We start from the raw sequence: 26,977 nt of genomic DNA, 5'->3' as shown, positions 1-26,977 counted from the left end.
TTTTTCTCGCTCCAGCTCTGTTTTTTCAACGGTCCAAATAGCCTCCAGACGTCATATCCGTTTGGTGGATGTGACGATTTAATCCCCCCCACGCCGGCCATCTTAGTTTAGCTTATGATCGGGTTTCAGATCGTTGGTAAACACAAAGAGGATAACTGTTCGGAGCTCTCTGTTCGTTTTTTATACCGTGTGAAAACCATGATGTCTGGCCAAAACCAGGAAAAAACAGTTAATTCAAGATAAACCCGGAAACGGGTTGTGGATATTTTCTTCAAGGATGCGTCAAAAGCGGAAAGGGAAGATAAAAAAAATCAAGGATGGTACAGAAAACAAATGCGATCTTCTATTAAACCACAAAAGACCACGTATGCGTAGCTCTATATTCTGATTCTCATTGCTCATTGCTCATTGTTTGTTCAGTAACATGAATTTCCATGTCTCTCCAGCTCTTTAATAAACAGAAACTGCATTTTCAGGTTGGGATGCCAATTTTATCCAATCAGGATAAAGAACTCACACAGGATACAGATTAAACAAGTGCAATTTGAAGTGATGACACAAAGAAATGAGCTGACATTGGAACTGGAACATAATAAAAAATAATGAAGCTGATAACTGGGTACTGATAAATTGGCAACCCACCAACCCACCTTATGTTCTGTTTATTAAAGAGCTGGAGATACAGAAAGACCACTGTTACTGAACAAACACTCTATATGGCAATGATAGAGCTTTAACCTTTCAACAAAAAAAACTTTGTCTTAACCAAAACATATCACTTACCCTACCTAAGTATATTTTGGATTCTGTCATGGTGTGTATCTTGCAATGCAGTGTGTTGGCTCGGTCATGATCAATTCGTTCATAAGAACGAGTTCTTTGCCCTGAACTTGAACAAACCCGTTCACTTCCTGAAACTGTTACGTTCACGATTTCGTTCATGACAAAAATGATGTCAAAGACATGGTTGGAAATCGATAGTCATGTGAGTGTATACCGCCTTAGGCTGCTTTGTATAAAATATTGCATTTGTGGAAATAATTATCGACTAATAAATATAACTTTACATTATATATTGTAGTTATTTATTACTTCTACACATTAGTGTATTACAAAGAAGATGGTGCAATAGATGGTGAACGTCATGTCAGTGGGATCAGATGCACACAGTTGCATGCATATAGAAGCCCATTCGCTCCGACACATGGAGCCAATGTTAGACTAGAGCTCCACGCAGCTTCAGTCTGATAATCAGGCTACCACTGAATGAGAACATGAACGAATCATTTGAACGGATCATTGCCGTGAACGTGAACAAAATCGTTTGTTCACTGAAATTAACATTTTTTCCCCACCACTCGTGTGTGTGTGTGTGTGTGTGTGTGTGTGTGTGTGTGTGTGTGTGTGTGTGTGTGTGTGTGTGTGTGTGTGTGTGTGTACCTTGCATTGCAGCGGTAGCCACCTCCTCCTGTGGGAGGTGTAGAGGAGGGCGGAGACCAGGAGTAGGAGGAGCAGCAGCAGAGGGAGCACCGCCCACATCACCGTGGCGGCCGTCAGACTGGAGCCCCCACCACCCGAACCCTGGCCCCCCGTAGAACCAGACAGGTAGGGCATCTGGAGACCACTGACATCACCTGAACACGCACGATACAATTTATCATTTACAATTTAGGCCATTGGTTCTTAAAGTGGGGTCCGGGGGACCCCCAGGGGTCCTTGAGGGAGTTCCAGGGGGTCCCCAGGTAAGTGAAGGATAGCTAGGAACCAAATAGACCCTTATGGGTCTGTAACTCTGAGTGTACACTCTCAGAGTTATATTAACATTGATTTTACAATATAAATTGGGGTCCCAATTAAATTGTGTGAGAGTGTGTGTGTGTGTGTGTGTGTGTGTGCGTGCGTGTGCGTGTGTTTTTGTGTGTGTACCTCTGAAGTGTGGCAGGTCGTTAGGGCTGTGTGAGGGGCGGTCCCAGCTGGGCGGGGCTTGTTTCCTGTCCATGGCCTGGTCGGTCTTCTCGATGGGTATGTTGGTGGGAGAGTAGGTCTCTGTGAGGACACGCACGCACGCACGCACGCACGCACGCACGCACGCACACACACACACACACACACACACACACACACACACACACACACACACACACACACACACACACACACACACACACACACACACACACACACACACACACACACACACACACACACACACACACACACACACACGTTGAGCATGACCATTTCTGGTGTCAAGCTTAGCATATCATTCAATATGCAAGAACAGACAATATGGATTTTGGAGTGTAATTAGAAACGTCTGTTGTAATTACACTCAACGTCTCATTTAAAAACAGAATGAAAGGTTAAAGAGTTCAATATGAAAATAAATAATAATCTGGTCGTCAGGTCCTCACTTTCAGACGCCCCGACCTCACTGTCTACCACAGGGGTCTTCAACGGACCCCCTAGCTGAGAGAGAGATGAAGCAGGGGGTCCCTTATCTCTCTCTCCTCTATATTGTCTCAGATTAAACTTTTTTTGTTACTTGATCTTCTCTTTTACCCCCTCTACACCTATACCTCTTTGACAAAAATAGCCGATCTACAAGCTCACAACGCCTCGCGCTGCGAGGCGTTGTGAGCTTGTAGATCTGCTATTTTTGACTAAAGTTCTTCTTTAGCCAAAAAAGGTTAAGGTAAAAAAAACAAAAAACATGTCACACAAAGATTTGGCGGACCCCCTGTAGTAACTCTGAGGACCCCCTTGGGGTCCCGGACCCCCTGTTGAAGACCCCTGGTCTACCATTTAGAAGCCCAGATCCCACATTGAGAACCACTGGCGTGTATAGGGACTGCCACAGCAAATGGTGCGGTCACCCCTGAGGCCTGACTTTAATTTGTGGCATCAGCTAGGAGCCCCGGGCCATGTGGGCATTATGTACATTCATAATAATAATATATACATTCATATTCTTCATGCCAGCCAGTATGAACCGTGACGGTCTCCAGCGGGACGAGGCGTGTAATATATGCCCTGCGGTAATGGAATATTACCTGCATTACCACGGCAATGGAACACACACAAACACACACACACACACGCACACACACGCACACAGACACAGACACCCACACCCACACCCACACACATACACACACACGCGCACACACACAGTCACACACGCACGCACCAAGGTGTTTACTTGCCTCAGTATCTGTGATTTCTCTCAGTAACGGCCGATCTACACCAGACTTTTCAAAGCGAGCGTATGCGTGGTGCGTACAGCGCGTTTGTATAGATCCGATTGATTATCAATGATACCGGCTACACCAGGCGCGCAGATACGCAAGTCCCCCATACGCAGACTTTTAAAATAGGACTGATCTAAAAGTGCACGTGTGCGTATATGCGCGTGTGTGCATTGTGTGTGCGAAAAAAGTCTGGTGTGTTTCCACAGTAAGGATGCAGTAGAATGTGGTGTTGACCTGTCTAAAGTATGAGGAATATTACACCTGGGGCCCTATTTTCTTTGCCGGTGCCTTACCCCATTATCCCTACACTTCTTTGCCATTGTTTTTACTATTTTTAAAAAACATTTTCAAATAGTTCAACTAGCCGATCTACATCAACACGTTGTGAGCTTGTAGGTTGGCTTTTTGAACTGTTTTTTAAAAACATTTTTAAATAGTTCAAATAGCCAAAGAAGTTTGCAACAAGTATATGAAGCTATCTATGAAATCTACGAAAAAGTTTAATCTGCAACATAATTGTATACAACAGGGGTCTTCAACAGGGGGTCCGGGACCCCTAGGGGGTCCTCAGAGTTACGACAGGGGGTCCGCCAAATCTTTGTGTGACATGATTTTACATTACATTAACCACTTGAACCCTATCCCTTTTCTGAGGAGAACTTTAGCCAAAAAAAGCCGATCTACACCAGCGCGAGGCGTTGTGAGCTTGTAGATCTGCTATTTTTGGGCAAAGAGTTCTAGGTGTAGAGGGAAATAAGAGCAGCAAAAGTTAATCTGAATTGTATACAATATAGAGGGGGTCATCTCTCTCTCAGCTATGAGGTCCTTGGCCTGTAAAAAAAACGTTGACGACCCCTGATTGAAGTACCGTACTTCACATATCGTATTCAGAGGTGTGAGCACATGGTCACACTGACAGAACCCAGCGGAGCGTGACAGGGACTCAGCGTCTTGCTCAAGGACACTTGGGTTAGAGCGGGACACAGAACGTCAACCCGGCTGCTTTGGTCAGCATCTCCTCCTAATGTCTCTACTCCCCTGACACCTCCAGGATGTGTGTGTGTGTGTGTGTGTGTGTGTGTGTGTGTGTGTGTGTGTGTGTGTGTGTGTGTGTGCGTGTGCGTGTGTGTGTGTGCATATCGTGTACATAACGTACATATCGTCACTGTTGGGGACAGAGACCTTGTATCTCCATATTTATACTTTTAATGTAAAAAAAATGTCCATACTTTTACATAATTTTCCAACTTTCCATAAATTAATCTACAAGCTGGGGCGGCGGAATGGAATATGACCTGGGGGGACACATCAGGGACACATGCACGCACGCGCGAAGCGTGCGTGCGAAGCGCGCGCGGGATCCACGGGTTATTTTCGGGTGGGTTTGTTGATTTTTGGGGGGGATAATTCGGTTATTTCGGTTAATTCGGTTCGCCTAGCGCTCGCGGTGGTCGCGAGGTTCGGGGGACTGGACTGATTGTCTCCGCCAGGCCGTAAGGCATGGCGAGAGAGTATGTTTTACCCTCCGTCCGTGTGTCCGTCCGTGTGTCCGTGTGTCCGTGTGTCCGTGTGTTACCACCAAATCTCCGGCACCGTTGGCCCGGTCGCTGCGAAACTGCGCACACACACTCCCTGGATGCCAATTCAGAACCTCTGCCTCAAATTTTTCACATGGGCCTGTTATAGCGCCACCAGGAGGCCGATTTGTGTAAAACCCATTTTTTTCATATTATTCCTACAGTTTTTAACCAAACGTCATGCAAATCGGTACACAGTATCTCTATAGTCATGTGATCAACCCTGATCTGTCCGATTTCCCATATTCCATCCTTATTGGTTAAGGTTGCCATCCAAAGTTTGCAGGATTGGTCCGTTTTGAACAAACTGCCTCAAACCATGAACGCAGCTTGCGATTTCCGTGAAATTTCACACGCACATTCCCACTAGGCCGAGGAAGAAATGCCACCCTTTTCACATTGGCCTGTTATAGTGCCACCAGCAGGTCTAATTTAGCAAAACACATTTTTGGAACAAAATGCTTCAAATCATGAATGCAGTGTCCGATTGCCGTGAACGACCTAAGAATAAATGGCACCCTTTTCACATTGGCCTATTATAGCGCCACCAGGAGGTCACAATAACGTATCTGACCTGGCGGAGACCTGTGCTCCGAGGAGCACTTTATCTAGTTTTATTTATTTTATTTTTTTTTCCATTTTTTTCTTCTTGGCTAGACTGAATAGTGGGGGGACACAGTGTCCTTTAATTAAACAGGCGCCGGCGCCACTGGTGCGGGTTTGTGTGCACGTGTGCCTGTGCGCGTGTGCCTGTGTGTGTGTGTGTGTGTGCATGTGTTTGCGTGCGTGCGTGTGTTACCTGAGCATATGGGGCAGCAGCTGCCCTCCTTGGCGGAGGGTTTGGGGCAGGGCTGGGCGCTGGGCGGTGGGCAGGACACGGTGGAGCACAGCGTCTGTCCCGCCAGGCAGTAGCAGTGGGTGCAGGCGTCGATGTCCCAGCGCTCCTCGTCACTGTACTGGTGCCCGTTGAAGTGGCACACGGGGGGCGTGGCGGCGTGGGGCACCGAGGGCGTGTCTGCACACAGAGAGAGACAGAGAGAGAGAGAGAGAGAGAGAGAGAGAGAGGAAAAAACGGAGAAAAGTGACATTTAAGCCATTTATTATGTCCATAGTCTCGCGTAGCCAGACCCAACTGAAAATGAAAAACAGCGACCTCTGCTGTTTGTTCTATGTCTGTTGGGTCTGGCAGGAAGCAAACGTAACACCAGTGCGCAAGGAAACCGGGGTTTGTGTCTGCCTTCAGCGCATCACTTCCGGCTGGTGCGACTATGTTTTCATTCCCACTAACAATATTTCTACACGGAACACTAACACCACTTCTCCCAGAGAACATGGATGGTTTTGGTTATAAGCCCACTTGTTTCTATGATGAAAGAGTAAGTTAAATGTGAATATCTTTCCGTGGTTTTGTCTGCTCCGAGGACGCTATTGTTAAATTAGTTTCGGTTAGTTTCGAGGGGGGAAGGGTGGACGGACACGTGAATCCCGCCCACTACATTTGATTGGGTAAAGCGCGGCCTGCTTCCTGATCTGAAGGCACACCCACTTGAAACCAATGCGCACGGGTTGTCAACACGGCTACCGACAGATTCCAACGCAGAGCAGAATCTGTTCTTGAGAGATTATTATGTCCATAACTGTTACTTTTCAGGATTCAAATAAACAAATAGCAAATATCGCAGATTGACAACATCAAAAAGCTTGTATCTGCTACTTTTGATACTTTTGTGTGACGCTGTAGTAGGAATAAGTAGGACATTAATTAACTAAAAAAACACACTAAAAGTTAAATTATGGAGATAAGAGTTTTCGGTAGGGATGCTGGGGTTCAAGTGGTTAAATGTTAAATTCAACCGACGTAAGCCAGTGTTTATGTTACTATGTTCTATTAGACAATACATTTAGTAATTAAATCCTGTCTTCCTGGTCTTGTTATTATTTAGTTTTGTGCATTACGTTTGCTGTGCAGAACACCTGAGTCCCACTGGGTATGAAATGTGATCAACAATTAACATTTGGTTTGATTTGATTTGTGTGGAGGTGTGTGGAGGGCTTCACAACGCCGCAGGGCCTTCAGGGCCTGTTCGGTTGCTACTTTGAATATGAAAGACAAAAACTAAAACTTTGAGACCTGAAGCCGATTCTACACGTCTCCTACATCCCAACAGTATTCTGAAAAACTTATGTTTCTATATCAGTGGTGTTCAATCTTTTTCATGTCAAGGACCCCCAAAATGATATGTATTTGGCCGCGGACCCCCAATCAAAATATTTTGCTCCAGGGACCCCCCCAGAAGCAACGATTTGAGTTAAAAATGTTCGCTTTAAAAACATATATATTTAAAGATTTGCACACATTTTCACGATTTTTCAAAAATAGCAGATCTACAAGCTCGTAGCGCGGCACTCGGTGCCGCGCTATGAGCTTGTATATCTGCTATTTTTGAATAGCCCAAAGTGTAACATAATGCCTTTTAGCTCAAGTCTAAAAATGACACAGTTCCAGGTCTTAATGGGTTAAACTAAAACAAAACAGAGGTTATTATAAGGTAGCCGTATAGACAGCTTCCATTTGAAGGTTCATATTTAGGTGTGATGTAGCTCTAAGCGTTATAAGTTCAATAAGGAAGATCTCTTCTCTTGAGTTACATTTATTGATGGAAATTCTCCTCAGATATCCCTTCTTTCACAGCCTGAAGCACGAGCTCTGATGCTCCTCTCACACATACAGAACATCGCATGATTGCCTTTGCTTTATTACTTGCTAGGCGACCCCCGAAATTGATATGCATTTGGTCGCGGACCCCCCATCTAAAAATCTTTTGTTCCAGGGACCCCCAGAAGCAAAGATTTGAGTAAAAATGTTTTGCTTTAGCGCTAAAGCAACAGACGGGTACAACGGGTACTCTGACATCGAGTACAAGATGTATGGGGCGTGCGTTCCCAATTTGCATCGTTCCCGGATAGACCGGTGACCAATGGGCACCGGGCTAGTTTTTTTTAGCAGTGCCAACCGCTCTACACTTGACTTTTGACTTTTGTATGTCCGTCCGTCCGTCCGTCCGTCCGACCGGCGGTTTCAGCACGGGATGAGCACGGCAAAGAAGCAAACAGCTATAACTTCAGTTTGCAGCATGCCACCAAGTCCAAATTTGGACTTAGACCACCAATAGGGACGAGCATGAATTGATGACGTTATCAAAAAGGGGTCCAGGGACCCCCAGCGCCCGTATGAGCACGGGATGAGCACGGGATTTTAAACAGCTATAACTCCAGTTTGCAGCATGCCACCAAATCCACATTTGGTATGTGGAATTAGACCACCAATAGGCACGAGCATGAATTGATGAAGTTATCAAAGAGGGGTCCAGGGACCCCCCGCGCCCGTATGAGCACGGGATGAGCACGGGATTTTAAACAGCTATAACTCCAGTTTGCAGCATGCCACCAAGTCCACATTTGGTATGTGGACTTAGACCACCAATAGGCACGAGCATGAATTGATGAAGTTATCAAAGAGGGGTCCAGGGACCCCCCGCGCCCGTATGAGCACGGGATGAGCACGGGATTTTAAACAGCTATAACTCCAGTTTGCAGCATGCCACCAAGTCCACATTTGGTATGTGGACTTAGACCACCAATAGGGACCAGCATGAATTGCTGAAGCCCCGCCCCCTCTGTCTTCCCATTGGCTGGCCTTCAAACAGCCATAACTCAAGTTCGCAGCATGCTATGGAGTACACATTTTGTACATGGACTAAAGCCAGCAATAGGGACTAACTGTCATTACTTAAGCCCCGCCCCCTCTGTCTGCCCATTGGCTGGGCTTTAAACAGCCATCATTCCAGTTTGCAGCATGCTCCCAAGTACAAATTTGGTAAGTGGACTCAGACCACCAATAGGGACGCATTGAAATGAGTTAAGGCCCGCCCCAAAGGCACCGCTTCCTTCACACAGGGTGTGATTTTAAATAATCGATAGAAAATGGATTTGTTTGATTAATTAATCTTAATCAATTAACACATCGGGTGCCAAACACGGTCTAAACCATGTTTTCACAGAGTAGCGATTTGGTGCCGAACACGGTCTGAACCGTGTTTTCAGTCTTTTATTTTTTTTATTTTTTTTCCACACGGAAGGGGCTGGAGCAGCTCTGGAATTACCCGTGGTGATTCTGAGAAGGAAAGGACAGATGGATCACCGTCTCAAAAAAACATGGCTCCCATCCGCTTCCGTTCAATCTCCTTCTCTAAAACCCCTATAACTCCGAAACCTTTTACGCTGGGGAAAACGACTCATTTTGTATGCACGATCGCTCCGCCATTGTTACTCGCGTGAGAGATGTTATCGTTCCAGGCGTTAGCCAGGACCATCGTGCAAAATGAACGCATGCTTTGTTTCACAAGGATTGCTCGTCGTGTAGTCTACAGCTTAAACAGCGCTGCGCAGCTCAACGGTGAGATTTCTGGCACCGAACGTAATCTGTTATTATACAATTCTGGCACCCAATGTGTTAAGACCGGGAACGCATCTGTCATTTTAAGATTTCTTTGGCAACTCAAAAATAGCAGATCTACAAGCTCATAGCGCGGCACGAGTGCCGCGCTATGAGCTTGTAGATCTGCTATTTAAAAAACAAATTGATATTTGAATATATTTTTTAAAGCAAACGTTTGTAAAATATTTTGTTCCAGGGACCCCCCAGGAGCAAAGATTTGAGTTACAAATGTTCGCTTTAAAAAGTATATATTCAAAGATGTTGGTGAATTTTCACGACTTTAAAAAAATATAGCAGATCTACAAGCTCATAGCACGGCACTCGACTTGTATATCTGCTATTTTTTTTGAATAGCCAAAGAAATCTAAAAATGACACAGATGCATTCCCGGTCTCAATGGGTTAACTAATTTGCAGCCCTATACATTGGACTGCAGTTCCTCACCCAGACAGTAGGGGCAGCACTGTCCCTTCCTCAGCAGGGGGCGGGGACAGGCGGTGGGGGGGCAGGTCTCGGTGAAACAGCGGATGGTGCCGGCGTCACACACACAGCTGGTGCAAACGTCCGGCTTCCACGACTCCCCGGGGAGGAACATGTCGCCTCCGCCCGAGTCCCCTTCCTCTCCGCGACACACTGAGCCTCCTCCTCCTCCTCCGGATGAGGAGGTGTTGAAGACAGACGGAGGGATGGACGTCGTGTCCTCTGGAAAGACAGCAGAGGAAAGAAGTACATTTTACTTAGCCCAGGGGTCTTCAACAGGGGGTCCTCAGAGTTGCTACAGGGGGTCCGCCAAATCTCTTTGTGATAGGATCATTGTTTTTTACATTAACCACTTGAACCCTAGCATCCCTATTCTAAGGACAACTTTAGCCGAAAATAGCCGATCTACAAGCTCACAACGCCTCGCGCTGCGAGGCGTTGTGAGCTTGTAGATCTCCTATTTTCGGCAAAGGGGGGAAAAAGAGCAGACTAAGTACCGAGTGAAAGTTTACTAAGTATTGACGGTTTAAGTCGTTAAATGTCTGAAAATACACATTAACATGAATCCAACATCTATGAAAAGCTTTAATCTGCAACACTATATCTTATGTAATATATAGTGGGGGTCCCTGCTTCATCTCTCTCTCAGTTAGGGGGTCCTTGGCCTGAAAAGGTTGAAGACCCCTGACTTAGCCCATTAAGACCTGAGGCCGCCTCATCAGTGCCTCATACCCTAGGTGGGGTTGGTGAAAGGGCCTACTCTGTGTGGAGTTTGCATGTTCTCCCCCGTGTCTTCCAGGGTAGTTAATACCCTCACAAAAACATGTAGTAATCCTGGTCGCTATACCGCCTCCCCCATGACAGCCGGGGCGCCTGATGGAGGGGAAGGGAACTGGTTGGAATAACGTGTTCCTTCCACGCGCTACGTCCTACCGGGGAAACCCCCCCCCCCCTGTCAGGTGACAAAAAGGTCACTTGGCTCTGGTGGGGGGAGTGTAGCGCCCAGGATCACTTAGAAAATTGGCACCGGGAAAAAAAGGGTTCCAAAATCGTGGGTTAAAAAATATATATATTAAAAAAAGACCTGAGGCCGATTCTACGAATGTCTTCAAACAATTTTCTGAAAAAACGTTGTTGCGATATCAGTGGTGCTCAAACTTTATCTTATCAAGGACCCCCCCCCCCAAAAAATGATATGTATTTGGCCGCGGAATCCCCATCTCAAAATATTTTGTACCAATTTGGGGGTCCTTGACATGACAAAGTTTGAAAACCACTGCTATATGGCATTTAGATATGTTGGACTGATGCACCCATTAGTACAGCAGTTTGCATCTCTTTGGAGCTTCTAGATCTAGATTTCTAGATTTCGAGCTTCTAGATTTTCCGCAAAGAGATTTGGTGTAGAGGGAAACAAGGAGGGGGGCCTAGAGTAGACTCCTGAGGGGGAGAGGGGGCTCCTCTCAACAAACTATTGATGTTTTGTAAGGGGGTCGTATTGAGATAAATCTGCTCCCCTGGCTGGTGATGATTCAAGCCTTTTCATCATCATTGACATTATAAGCGAACAAATAAAAACGGGAAGCGGTGAACATCATTACTGTAATTGCACAGAGCGCAGCAGCAAGTGGCTCATTTATAGAAAGTTCAATTTGTAGTTAAAACGTGTCTCCATGGTACTTAACCATCTGGTTGAAAGAAAAAAAACAGAACAAAACACATCAAAATGTGGTGTGTGGCTGATACCAGATATTAAAACTGCTCTAAAGGAAGTGACAGAGCGCTTCACAACAAAAGATCAACTCATTCACTGACCGACTTATTTATGGCTGCGTTTGCCCACTGCCAGCAATTTTCGTTTTTTTTTAACCTTTCAACTGGTCACAGAAAATGTATATCCCTTATGCGTATCCGAGAGAAAGATATTCCAACCGGGACAGCCCCTGCTCTTGTAGCAGCATGTTGAAAATAGAAAGTCTCGCTAAATGCAGGGGAAAATAAATCAACTCAAGATAGAGCCGTTTTAATGAGTTAAACAGTGAAAACAGGAAGTTGACGGAGGCGGAAATCTTCGGATGACGTTATTTCCGAATCCGGGCAGTAATGGATATTGGACGATGTCTCGTCATAAGTCGTCCTTGGCAGTAAAAGAGTTAACAACATGAGTTAACAACAGTGTAAAGAATATTTAGTTCGAAAATGAACTACAATCTACTATGAAAAATAAATAGAACAATGGGATGATGTGGATCTGGGGTCCCACAGGGGAATGACATGGCTGAAGCTCCAACATGGATCTCATTAGATCTCTTATGTGTGACCAGCCTGAGACATCAGTGATTCTCAACCTTTTTACACCAAGTACCACATTTTGTTCATAAGTGAATACAAATAGACACAGCTACACAGCCACATGGCCGAGTAGACATTTCTCTCAATGTATTTGTCCAATTTGAACCTTGGCAGAGTGTTCGTCCACAGCACACAGAGTCAGAGAGCGGCTGCACAGGGACACTCACTGACATCCAGCCCGTTTCCTCTGGCTCTCCGCAGCCAATCAAACATGATAACACAACACAACAGAACAGAACCCATGGCCCCTGTCCGACGCGTCAAAATAGAGAGCTTACATAGCTGCCTCTACTCGGCCATTTTGTCCTGTTTTGATTCATAGACTTTAGAGCAGGGGTCTTCAACAGGGGGTCCGGGACCCCTAGGGGGTCCTCATAGTTACTACAGGGGGTCCGCCAAATCTTTGTGTGATTTTTTTTACATTAACCACTTGAACCCTAGCATAGTAGCATCCCTTTTCTGAGGAGAACTTTAGCCAAAAATAGCAGATCTACAAGCTCACAACGCCTCGCACTGCGAGGCGTTGTGAGCTTGTAGATCGGCTATTTTTGGCAAAGAGTTATAGGTGTAGAGGGAAAAAAGAGCAGCAAAGGTTTAATATAGAGGGGGTCCCTGCTTCATCTCTTTCTCAGCTAGGGGGTCCTTGGCCTGAAAACGTTGAAGACCCCTGCTTTAGAGTCACGTTTTCTAAATGAAACGTTGAGTGATGGCTGGCTGACTACTTGTCAGCGATAATGATGCCTTCTTCACACTGCGTCTTACGAGCAATATTTTTTTGCTATTTATCTAACTGTGCAATTACTGTAAATCTGTCAGCACCGCTGCCCTAAACATGTAGTGTCGTCGTTAGCAGGAATAAACACAGAAGCATGTGGCGTTGAAATAAGCCTGGATCACACGTCCGTTTCCTCAGAACGTCAACGTTTTGGACATGCAAGGTTTCCGTGACGACGGTGACAACAGTGTCCTTGGATTGACTTCAGTGGTGAGGATGATGCACTGTGGAGGAGCTTTCATCATCATCATCAGTGAGGCGTGTTTTTCAGATGCTGTCCTGATGCTCATTACGGCCACTTTGCCTCACACAGTGGTGGAAAAAGTACTCACATTTTAAAAGAGTATAAATAAAAGTAAAAGTATAAATACTGCAATGTAGAAATACCCGGAATTCAAAAGTATTGGTATCAAAATGTAATTAAAGTACCGAAAGTAGAAAGTACTCATTTGGCAGAATGTCCCGTTTCACAAGTTTACAAATGCATAAAAATATTTTTGAAAATAGCAGATCTACAAGCTCACAATGCGTCGCATCGCAACGCATTGTAAGCTTGTAGATCGGCTATTTTCAAATGGCCGAAATGCATACAGATGTGCCATTTCAAAACTTCAAATGTCCTGCCATCGTCAAGACAGTAAATTTTCAGGGGATTCCCAGGGCAATAAGAGGGACAAAGAAGGGCATTTAAAATGCTGAATTATTTTGATGATCACTGCTTTTATGATGCTAATTAATTTGAGCAACTGGTCAAGGACCTCTTCAAATCACCTTTCGCCTCATAATGAGTCTGATACCTTCTTCAACACACATTCTTTTGTTCTCATGTATATGGATGTCTGTTGAAGGGAAAAACGGGGGTGTGTAGTGACAACTTCTTTTCAGGGGCAAAACAGTGAATTTTTAAGGGCAGAAAAGGGAGGAAAAAATGCATTTTCAGGGCACTTTCAGGGAAAGAACAGTAACGTGTGAAGTTTTGAAGTGGCACATCTGTATAGCGCTGAACTGTTTAATGCATGTTTTGTAATAATAATCAAAATCTACAAAGTAACTAGTAACTAGTTAGTTTTCAAATAACTGTAGTGGAGTAAAAGTAAAATATTTTCCTCTGAGATGTAGTGGAGTAGAAGTAAAAGCACAGAAAATTGGAAATGCTCCATGAAGTAACAATACCTCAAAATTGTTCTTAACACATTCACTGCCAGGGGTTTTTCTAAAACAGGCTGTAGCTTCTGCCAGCATTTTTAAGCATTCTGACTAATCTTTCAAGAGCCACAGAATATTTATCTCCAGTATGATCGATCCCCTGATGGTTGCTAATCATGTCTCGCCAAAAATACACAGTAAAACACAGGAGCCGAGATACAGAATATTTCCCAAATACTTTAACCAGGAAGTGAATGGAGCAGTAAATCTTTGGATCGCGTTATCTCCTGGTTCTGTGTGAACAAACCAGGACAGCCGTCATTTTTTGAAACGACGGAGATCTCCGTCAATGGCAGGGAATGTGTTAAGTAACTTGAGTACATGTACTTAGTTACTACTGCATTTCTTACAATAGGAGTCAACGCTAGTGTCGTCACTCTCATAGTTCACGCTGTTTTTTTCCGATGCTATCCTGAGCTCATTACAGCCACTTTGCCTCAACGCTCACCGCCCACACACACATGAGGATCACACAGCGGGAAGAAAAGGTCAAGTGGTTTCTGCTGTGGCGTTTACCGTTGTGAAACGCAGATTTAGTGTCTTTCTGCTGCAGCCTAGACTGAGAGAACGAGAGCAATCCATGGTCTCGAAGGGCGGATCCAAACCCAGGCCCCCGGAGCAGGCGCGTCCTCCGATTGATTCACCAATCTATGTCCCCGCCTCCCCCCCCCTCCCCCCTCCCCCCCCCCCCCGGTCTGTGCACGGAGCAGGCTGACGTCACCAAATTTAGAGCGACGCCCCTCTGCACTCTGAATGGTTAGGAGATAACAAGCTTCAAAGACCATCGTTCCTGCATCGTTCCCCCAGACTTTTTTCTTTTGTAACAAAAAAAATGGCTGGGTTTCCGAGGCTAGCTGCAGCCTGGATACAAGAAAGTCATAAAGACATGAGAGGAGACTGTGAAACAAATATCGTTGCTGTCGGCGCAGAAACCACTTATCTCAGACATGCCACCCTGGAAAAATTCAGGGAGGTCAAGAAAATATATGAACACATATTTTTTATATATGTTTAACATATATGTGGATATATATGATCTATATATGACACATATATTTCCTATAAATCCACATATATGCACATATATCCTGAATATGGCATATATGCAGCATATATTTTGCATATAATTGCCATATATTGGCATATATTAGTAGGTGGGCTCTATTTCCGTTCCGTGTTTCGCCCTACTTGATCATATTACAATACAGCGTCACACAAAAGCATCAAAAGTAGCAGATCTACAAGCTTGCTTTTGAGCTTGTAGATCTGCTACTTTTGCTAAAAAAGAATCCTGAATAGTAACAGTTTTTAGACGTTTCCACAGAGACGATAATGTTAAGTTCAAGAAAAAAGTACAAAAGAGAAACCTGTGGTTTATTGACTCCATAATATTTTCTACATCTTATGAAGTGTGCTATGATTAACTACTTATGAACCCTACCCTACCGTCCCTATTCTGGGGGAGAACATTAGCAGATCTACAATATCACAACGCATCGCATCACGACTTGCTTGTAGATCGGCTATTTTTTGCTATTTTTGAAAAATGAAAGTGGTTAATTTTTGTCTGTGGGGTTTTATAAATATTTAACAAAGGTTTGTGACTATAATAATAACTACATTTGATCCTCATGGAAAACAGGCTATTTTTTTTCTCCCCATTTCTTTAAACGTAACTGTTTTAGACGTATTGTAAAAGGTTTCCATCCGACAGCAAAGCGTTATAAGATAATAACCAATAAAAACAAATGGTGCATCTTTTAAGTGTCTGTATTGTGGTGCAAACTACCTCTCTTTTCTCTAGCAGTGTTCGGCCGCTTAACCCTTCAAGACCAGGAACGCATCTGTGTCATTTTAACATTTCTTTGGCTATGGAAAAAAAATAGCAGATCTACAAGCTCATAGTGCTATGAGCTTGTACATTTTAACAGTCGTGGAACATTTGTGCAAATCTTATATGTTTTAAAGCGAACATGTTTAACTCCGATCTGTGCTTCTGGGGGGGTCCCTGGAACGACATATTTTGAGATGGGGGGGTCCGCGGCCAAATACATATCATTTTGGGGGGTCCATGACATGGAAAAGTTGGAGCTAAGAAAGTTATAGCAACATACTGTTAGGATTTAGAAAACATGTTTTAGATCTGTATTTGTCCTGCGGACCCCCTCATCTCAAAATGTTTAGTTCCAGGGACCCCCCCAGAAGCAAAGATTTGAGTTACAAATATTCACTGTAAAAATATATATATATATTCAAAGTTCTGAACAGATTTTCAAGATTTTTCAAAAAATAGCAGATCTACAAGCTCATAGCGCGGCACTCGGTGCCGCGCTATGAGCTTGTATATCTGCTATTTTTTGAATAGCCAAAGACATATTAAAATGACACACAGATGCGTTCCCGGGTTCACTGGGTTAAAAACGGCTCCAAAAGCCATTTTGCTGGCGTTAAAACGTGCTCCCCCGGCCAGGCTTTAAGTGAGCTGAATGTATCATTCTGGTATTAAAGCACCCATGGGGGGAACCGCCGGCCGCGGCAGCGCAGAGAAGCCAGCCAAAATGTCTGAATAAAAGATTAAATAACTTTAGCTAAATTTGTCATTTGCGCCAACGAACGCAAGCTGCTAGCGTCTCGCTGAGACCAGCGCACACCACAGCTGTTCTTTCTGGGAACGCACACACACTGTCTCTCTCACACACACACACACTGTCTCTCTCACACACACACACACTGTCTCTCTCACACACACACAGACACAGACACACACACACACACACACAGGCGCAAACACACCAGTGGTGGAAAGTAACTAAGTACATGCACTCAAGTACTACTGTAATGAAGTGCAATTTTGAGGATATTTGTACTTTACTGGAGTATTTCCAATTACCAATACTTTTACTTCGACTCCACTACATCTCAGAGGAAAATATTGTGCTTTTACTCCACTACAATTATTTGAAAACTTTAGTTACCGGTTAATAGTAGATTTTGATTATTATTACAAAACATACATTAACCACTTCAACCCTATACTGTATATACATTTCGGCCATTTGAAAATATCCGATCTACAAGCTCACAATGCGTCACGCGTGAGCTTGTAGATCGGCTTTTTTCAAAAGATGTTTATACATTTGAAAACTTGAAATGGGACATTCTGCATAATGAGTACTTTTACTTTTGGTACTTTAAGTACAAGTACATTTTGAATTCTAGACTTTTACTTGTAACAGAGTATTTCTATATTGCAGTATTGATCCTTTTACTAGTAAGTAAAATGTCTGAGTACTTCTTCCACCACAGATACACTCTCTCTCTCTCTCTCTCTCTCTCTCACAGTGACTATGTTGGAAACAGATAGCTGCTCAACATGAGCATGTGTGAGTTCTTATATCGATGCTGAAAACCAGAAACCTTGTATCTCCATTATAGTTCATAGTTATCTTTCTTTTTCTCCCCGTAAATGAACACCATACTTTGTCATACAGGAGTGTCACATAAAAGTTGTGAAAATAGCAGATCTACAAGTTCACAACGTGTCGCATCGCGACATATTGTGAACTTATACTTTATTAGTCATTAATGTAAACACGTGGTACAGTCAGACATTAAGGCTAAAATTAAAATACAAAAAGCTCTCCAAGCTCTCAACGCATCGCGCTGCAACGCATGGAGATTTAGGACAACTAAAGATAAATGGGGCCTCTCTCTCTCCCTCTCCTTCTCTCTCTCCCTCTCCTTCTCTCTCTCTCTCTCTCTCTCTCTCTCTCTCTCTCTCTCTCTCTCTCTCTGTGTGAGTGTCGGCCGTCCCGTCCTCTATTGCAATGCACAAGACACCCGGCTGTTGGCACCCATCTGCTCCTGCCAACACCTATTACCCTGAGTGTGAGTGTGTGTGTGTGTGTGTGTGTGTGTGTGTGTGTGTGTGTGTGTGTGTGTGTGTGTGTGTGTGTGTGTGTGTGTGTGTGTGTGTGTGTGTGTGTGTGTGTGTGTTGTGCGTGCGTGCGTGCGTGCGTGCGTGCGTGCGTGCGTGCGTGCGCGCGTGCGTGTGCGTGTATTACTATACTTGAGGGCCAAATGTCCCCACAAGTATAGTAGAATTTGAGAAAGAGACAATTATGAGGAACAATTTTCCTGGTACCTCACAAGAGTAATGGTTGTTTTTTTATGGTTCAAAAAGATGTTCAGATTAAGGCTTATACAGTAAAATATTCAGGCATTTAGAGGTTAGGGTTATAGGGGTTAGGGCTGAGTAACCGCAATCTGCAAGCTCACGATGTGACACAGTGTGACGCGTTGTGAGCATGTAGATCACCTATTTTTACTTCAGGGATATAGGGATAAAAGTTGTAAAAAACGTTTTTTGTAATGACAATAATAAAATTGGCGTTCTAAAATGTTGATGTCCTCACAGTAAGTGCGCGAGTGCGTGTATGATGTACCCGTGATGTACCCACAATGAAACTTAACCCATTAAAGGGCAAGACCACTTTGGTAGAGGTTTGGGTTGTGTAGTTACCTTGCCATGATGTAACTCCAAAGGTGGGCAAGAAATAAAACATAATTGCTCCATTGATTAGAAATTGATAATTCAAAATATGCTCCTCATTGACATTGACATTGACATTGTATGGTAAAACTGCTCTCAAAGTCACTCTTTTAGCACAAAAACGAACGCAAACAAAGTTGATTCAGACAATATAGAACATCACCAAACCCAGTACTGTTTTTATTTTAAATAAAAATGTCAACTTCCTGTTGATTTTGCCATTTTTAATAAGTAGAAAACCCGGACTGGATCGGCGGATCCGGATCCAGATCTTCAAATAGTAAAATCAACAGGAAGTTGACATTTTTATTTTAAAAAAAGACAGTACTAGGTTTGGTGATGCTCTATATTGTCTGAATCAGCTACGTTTGGGTTCATTTATGTGCTAAAAGAGTGACTTTGAGAGCTGTTTTACCGTACAATGTAAGTCAATGAGGAGCATATTTTGAATTATCAATTTCTAATCAATGGAGCAATTATGTTTTATTTCTTGCCCACCTTTGGAGTTACATCATGGCAAGGTAACCACACAACCCAAACCTCTACCAAAGTGGTCTTGCCCTTTAAGACCAGGAACGCATCTGTGTAACGACTTTATCCATATTTTACCCTTTTGGCTATTCAAAAATAGCAGATGTACAAGCTCATAGCGCGGCACTCTGTGCCGCGCTATGAGCTTGTAGATCTGCTATTTTTTGAATAGCCCACAGTATTATGGTGATGGTGATGGGGTCTTACCAGGGCAGTGAGGGCAGCAGGAGTCGTGGCTCCGTAGGGGCTTCTGGCAGAGCAGCGGGGGGCACACCTCGCTCTCACACAGCGTCTGGCCCCTCCTGCACGTACACTGGCTGCAGGGGTCCATGTTCCACACCTCTCCCCCAGAGAACACCTCCCCTCCTGGGGACACGCACACCGACGAGTCCCCTGGGTCACCCAGGGCCGGGGTGGGGAGCGGGGCGGGCGAGTCTGGAGGGAGAGAGGGAGGGAGGGAGGGAGGGGGGGAGAGAGAGAGAGAGAGAGAGAGAGAGAGAGAGAGAGAGAGAGAGAGAGAGAGAGAGAGAGAGAGAGAGAGAGAGAGAGAGAGAGAGAGAGAGAGGGAGGAAGGGGGAGAGAGAGGTTAAGGATAGAAATGGATGTGTTCTGCCCCAGTAGAACCACTCAGAGTTCAAGTAGAGTTCAGCTAGTGTGTGTGTGTGTGTGTGTGTGTGTGTGTGTGTGTGTGTGTGTGTGTGTGTGTGTGTGTGTGTGTGTGTGTGTGTGTGTGTGTGTGTGTGTGTGTCTCCCTATAACATGATGACAACACACACACACACACACACACACACACACACACACCGTCACCCTCTAAATACAGTTCTTCTCAGCGGGGGGTCCAGGGACCACCACAGGGGTTCAAAATGACCCTTATAGGAGTGTACAAACTGTGAGACTCTCTGAGTTGAATGAACAGTGAGTCTCTTTGGTTCATAGTGCTATGGGGACATGACCAGGATATGTCTGCTGTGTGTATGTACACATACTCTATGGTCACTCCTTCTAATGTCTTGTGTTTCTTACAGTCGTTTTTTTCTCGACCACAATTCGTGATTTAGGTTCATTTAGTTTATCTAATGTACAGAATATTGTTTTTAGACAGATGCTAGGTCCATTGTTTACCCCTGGGGTCTTCAACGTTTTCAGGCCAAGGAACCCTAGCTGAGAGAGAGAGATGAAGCAGGGACCCCCTCCTCTATATCGTATAAAATTGTGTTTCAGATTAAACTTTTTTTCGTTTACTTGGTCAGCTCTTTTTTTCCCCTCTACACACCAAACCTCTTTGCCAAAAAAATAGCAGATCTACAAGCTCACAACGCCTCGCAGCGCGAGGCGTTGTGAGCTTGTAGATCTGCTATTTTTTGGCTAAAGTTTTCCTCAGAAAAAGGGATGCTATAGGGTTCAAGTGGTAAATGTAAAAAAATAAATAATCATATCACACAAAGATTTGGCGGACCCCCTGTAGTAACTCTGAGGACCCCCTAAGGGTCCCGGATCCCCTGTTGAAGACCCCTGGTTTACCTGGTATCTTATAGTTTCAATGTAAAGAATTATCATTAACACTCGGCCCCATTGTTTTCGCGGCCCGCTAGCCCCCATTGGTTCTTGTACTCTTGTACTTGTTTAACTGAGGTTAAGGTTAGGAATAAGGTTATGTTTAGACATAGTTTTACTGAGGTTAAGGTTAGGAATAAGGTTATGTTTAGGCATAGTTTTACTGAGGTTACGTTTAGGAATAAGGTTAGGTTTAGACATAGTTTTACTGAGGTTAAGGTTAGGAATAAGGTTAGGTTTAGACATAGTTTTACTGAGGTTAAGATGAGGAATAAGGTTATGTTTAGACATAGTTTTACTGAGGTTAAGGTTAGAAATAAGGTTAGGTTTAGACATAGTTTTACTGAGGTTAAGGTTAGGAATAAGGTTATGTTTAGGCATAGTTTTACTGAGGTTACGTTTAGGAATAAGGTTAGGTTTAGGCATAGTTTTACTGAGCTTACGTTTAGGAATAAGGTTAGGTTTAGACATAGTTTTACTGAGGTTACGGTTAGGAATAAGGTTAGGTTTAGACATAGTTTTACTGAGGTTAAGGTTAGGAATAAGGTTATGTTTAGACATAGTTTTACTGAGGTTAAGGTTAGGAATAAGGTTATGTTTAGACATAGTTTTACTGAGGTTACGGTTAGGAATAAGGTTAGGTTTAGACATAGTTTTACTGAGGTTAAGGTTAGGAATAAGGTTATGTTTAGACATAGTTTTACTGAGGTTAAGGTTAGGAATAAGGTTATGTTTAGACATAGTTTTACTGAGGTTACATTTAGGAATACAGGTTGTTCCAAGGTCTAGGCCCGGCGTCAAGGGGGGGGGGGGGGGGGGGGGGGGGGGGGGTGCCCCCTCAACCGGACCATCTCGCCCCCTAAGTCAAGACTGCCAGTTAAAAAAACAACCTTCTGGTACTTTTTAATTAATAGCGTTTCGGCGTCAAGTCTTCCTCAGCGTGTTAAGAAAGTGTTCAGTGGTGTTGTGTGTACCAGGAGGGACTGATAGACAGACAGACAGACATGACAAGGACGTCAGCTGCTGTCGGTAAAAATAAATGACGTTGTCGGCTAGCGGCCGGGCCTGCCGAGGTCGCCGGATTCGACCCGGGGCGAGTGTTTGTTTTGGGGCGAGCGTTCTTCTTGTATTCAAGTATATATAGCTATCATTTACGAAACAACACGAAAAAGTGTAAAACATGGAGATGTCGCCACCCGACAGCAACGACATATAACTGGGGGTCCTTGAAATAAATGAAAAAAGCCTGAGTATCAGTGAGTTCAGGTACGTACAGGGTCTGTGTGTGTGTGTGTGTGTGTGTGTGTGTGTGTGTGTGAGTGAGTGTCTCTCTGTAGTGTGATGATGAGAACACACTCGTATCATCATCACCCTCTAATGCAGCCACTCCAGAGCCAAGCACCAAGCTAAGTGCCTCCATTGTCATGCAAATGAGCTTCACGCCGTACAGCGTACAGCCAACCCCCCGAAAAAAAAGTAGTAGCTCACTGTAGCTCTGCTGTAGCTCCAGACAGTCTGACACTGTCACCACCATGCTCTACCTATTACACACTGTCACCACCATGCTCTACCTATTACACACTGTCACCACCATGCTCTACCTATTACACACTGTCACCACCATGCTCTACCTATTACACACTGTCACCACCATGCTCTACCTATTACACACTGTCACCACCATGCTCTACCTATTACACACTGTCACCACCATGTTCTACCTATTACACACTGTCACCACCATGCTCTACCTATTACACACTGTCACCACCATGTTCTACCTATTACACACTGTCACCACCATGTTCTGTCTATTACACACTGTCACCACCATGCTCTACCTATTACACACTGTCACCACCATGTTACACCTATTACACACTGTCACCACCATGCTCTACCTATTACACACTGTCACCACCATGTTCTACCTATTACACACTGTCACCACCATGTTCTGTCTATTACACACTGTCACCACCATGCTCTACCTATTACACACTGTCACCACCATGTTCTACCTATTACACACTGTCACCACCATGCTCTACCTATTACACACTGTCACCACCATGCTCTACCTATTACACACTGTCACCACCATGTTCTACCTATTACACACTGTCACCACCATGTTCTACCTATTACACACTGTCACCAACCATGTTCTACCTATTACACACTGTCACCACCATGCTCTACCTATTACACACTGTCACCACCATGCTCTACCTATTACACACTGTCACCACCATGTTACACCTATTACACACTGTCACCACCATGTTCTACCTATTACACACTGTCACCACCATGTTCTACCTATTACACACTGTCACCAACCATGTTCTACCTATTACACACTGTCACCACCATGTTCTGTCTATTACACACTGTCACCACCATGCTGTACCTATTACACACTGTCACCACCATGTTCTACCTATTACACACTGTCACCACCATGCTCTACCTATTACACACTGTCACCACCATGTTCTACCTATTACACACTGTCACCACCATGCTCTACCTATTACACACTGTCACCACCATGCTCTACCTATTACACACTGTCACCACCATGCTCTACCTATTACACACTGTCACCACCATGCTCTACCTATTACACACTGTTACCACCATGTTCTACCTATTACACACTGTCACCACCATGCTCTACCTATTACACACTGTCACCACCATGCTCTACCTATTACACACTGTCACCACCATGTTCTACCTATTACACACTGTCACCACCATGTTCTACCTATTACACACTGTCACCACCATGTTCTACCTATTACACACTGTCACCATCATGTTCTACCTATTACACACTGTCACCACCATGCTCTACCTATTACACACTGTCACCACCATGCTCTACCTATTACACACTGTCACCACCATGTTCTACCTATTACACACTGTCACCACCATGTTCTACCTATTACACACTGTCACCACCATGTTCTACCTATTACACACTGTCACCACCATGCTCTACCTATTACACACTGTCACCACCATGTTCTACCTATTACACACTGTCACCACCATGTTCTACCTATTACACACTGTCACCACCATGCTCTACCTATTACACACTGTCACCACCATGTTCTACCTATTACACACTGTCACCACCATGTTCTACCTATTACACACTGTCACCACCATGTTCTACCTATTACACACTGTCACCACCATGTTCTACCTATTACACACTGTCACCACCATGCTCTACCTATTACACACTGTCACCACCATGTTCTACCTATTACACACTGTCACCACCATGTTCTACCTATTACACACTGTCACCACCATGCTCTACCTATTACACACTGTCACCACCATGTTCTACCTATTACACACTGTCACCACCATGCTCTACCTATTACACACTGTCACCACCATGTTCTACCTATTACACACTGTCACCACCATGCTCTACCTATTACACACTGTCACCACCATGTTCTACCTATTACACACTGTCACCACCATGCTCTACCTATTACACACTGTCACCACCATGTTCTACCTATTACACACTGTCACCACCATGCTCTACCTATTACACACTGTCACCACCATGTTCTACCTATTACACACTGTCACCACCATGCTCTACCTATTACACACTGTCACCACCATGCTCTACCTATTACACACTGTCACCACCATGTTCTACCTATTACACACTGTCACCACCATGCTCTACCTATTACACACTGTCACCACCATGTTCTACCTATTACACACTGTCACCACCATGTTCTACCTATTACACACTGTCACCACCATGTTCTACCTATTACACACTGTCACCACCATGTTCTACCTATTACACACTGTCACCACCATGTTCTACCTATTACACACTGTCACCACCATGTTCTACCTATTACACACTGTCACCACCATGTTCTACCTATTACACACTGTCACCACCATGCTCTACCTATTACACACTGTCACCACCATGTTCTACCTATTACACACTGTCACCACCATGTTCTACCTATTACACACTGTCACCACCATGTTCTACCTATTACACACTGTCACCACCATGTTCTACCTATTACACACTGTCACCACCATGCTCTACCTATTACACACTGTCACCACCATGTTCTACCTATTACACACTGTCACCACCATGCTCTACCTATTACACACTGTCACCACCATGCTCTACCTATTACACACTGTCACCACCATGTTCTACCTATTACACACTGTCACCACCATGCTCTACCTATTACACACTGTCACCACCATGTTCTACCTATTACACACTGTCACCACCATGTTCTACCTATTACACACTGTCACCACCATGCTCTACCTATTACACACTGTCACCACCATGTTCTACCTATTACACACTGTCACCACCATGCTCTACCTATTACACACTGTCACCACCATGCTCTACCTATTACACACTGTCACCACCATGTTCTACCTATTACACACTGTCACCACCATGCTCTACCTATTACACACTGTCACCACCATGTTCTACCTATTACACACTGTCACCACCATGTTCTACCTATTACACACTGTCACCACCATGCTCTACCTATTACACACTGTCACCACCATGCTCTACCTATTACACACTGTCACCACCATGTTCTACCTATTACACACTGTCACCACCATGTTCTACCTATTACACACTGTCACCACCATGCTCTACCTATTACACACTGTCACCACCATGTTCTACCTATTACACACTGTCACCACCATGCTCTACCTATTACACACTGTCACCACCATGCTCTACCTATTACACACTGTCACCACCATGTTCTGTCTATTACACACTGTCACCACCATGCTCTACCTATTACACACTGTCACCACCATGCTCTACCTATTACACACTGTCACCACCATGTTCTACCTATTACACACTGTCACCACCATGTTCTACCTATTACACACTGTCACCACCATGTTCTACCTATTACACACTGTCACCACCATGTTCTACCTATTACACACTGTCAACCACCATGTTCTACCTATTACACACTGTCACCACCATGCTCTACCTATTACACACTGTCACCACCATGTTCTACCTATTACACACTGTCACCACCATGCTCTACCTATTACACACTGTCACCACCATGCTCTACCTATTACACACTGTCACCACCATGTTCTACCTATTACACACTGTCACCACCATGTTCTACCTATTACACACTGTCACCACCATGTTACACCTATTACACACTGTCACCACCATGTTCTACCTATTACACACTGTCACCACCATGTTCTACCTATTACACACTGTCACCACCATGTTCTACCTATTACACACTGTCACCACCATGTTACACCTATTACACACAGTCACCACCATGCTCTACCTATTACACACTGTCACCACCATGTTACACCTATTACACACAGTCACCACCATGCTCTACCTATTACACACTGTCACCACCATGTTCTACCTATTACACACTGTCACCACCATGTTCTACCTATTACACACTGTCACCACCATGCTCTACCTATTACACACTGTCACCACCATGTTCTACCTATTACACACTGTCACCACCATGTTCTACCTATTACACACTGTCACCACCATGTTCTACCTATTACACACTGTCACCACCATGTTCTACCTATTACACACTGTCACCACCATGTTCTACCTATTACACACTGTCACCACCATGTTCTACCTATTACACACTGTCACCACCATGTTCTACCTATTACACACTGTCACCACCATGTTCTACCTATTACACACTGTCACCACCATGTTCTACCTATTACACACTGTCACCACCATGTTCTACCTATTACACACTGTCACCACCATGTTCTACCTATTACACACTGTCACCACCATGCTCTACCTATTACACACTGTCACCACCATGTTCTACCTATTACACACTGTCACCACCATGTTCTACCTATTACACACTGTCACCACCATGTTCTACCTATTACACACTGTCACCACCATGTTCTACCTATTACACACTGTCACCACCATGCTCTACCTATTACACACTGTCACCACCATGTTCTACCTATTACACACTGTCACCACCATGCTCTACCTATTACACACTGTCACCACCATGCTCTACCTATTACACACTGTCACCACCATGTTCTACCTAT

At 44.3% G+C, this 26,977-nt stretch overlaps 1 protein-coding gene across 1 annotated transcript in view; it reads right to left on the bottom strand.

Moving 5' to 3' along the window:
• Positions 1 to 26,977, bottom strand: part of crim1 (cysteine rich transmembrane BMP regulator 1 (chordin-like)) — a 238,981-nt gene that overhangs the window by 901 nt on the left and 211,103 nt on the right. Inside the window, exons 12-16 of the mRNA XM_084045810.1 lie at positions 19,430 to 19,657; positions 9,771 to 10,028; positions 5,628 to 5,843; positions 1,927 to 2,046; positions 1,441 to 1,634 (exon numbers count right to left, since the gene is read on the bottom strand). Of these exons, the coding sequence (XP_083901936.1) occupies positions 1,441 to 1,634; positions 1,927 to 2,046; positions 5,628 to 5,843; positions 9,771 to 10,028; positions 19,430 to 19,657 (1,016 nt within the window). The remainder of the gene's footprint in view (positions 1 to 1,440; positions 1,635 to 1,926; positions 2,047 to 5,627; positions 5,844 to 9,770; positions 10,029 to 19,429; positions 19,658 to 26,977) is intronic.

This window comes from Gymnoscopelus microlampas, assembly GCF_963454915.1.
Source record: "Gymnoscopelus microlampas genome assembly, chromosome: 20".
Classification (NCBI taxonomy): domain Eukaryota; kingdom Metazoa; phylum Chordata; class Actinopteri; order Myctophiformes; family Myctophidae; genus Gymnoscopelus; species Gymnoscopelus microlampas.
The sequence above is the reverse complement of the archived record's forward strand: the minus strand, read 5'-3'. Positions and strand labels throughout refer to the sequence as shown.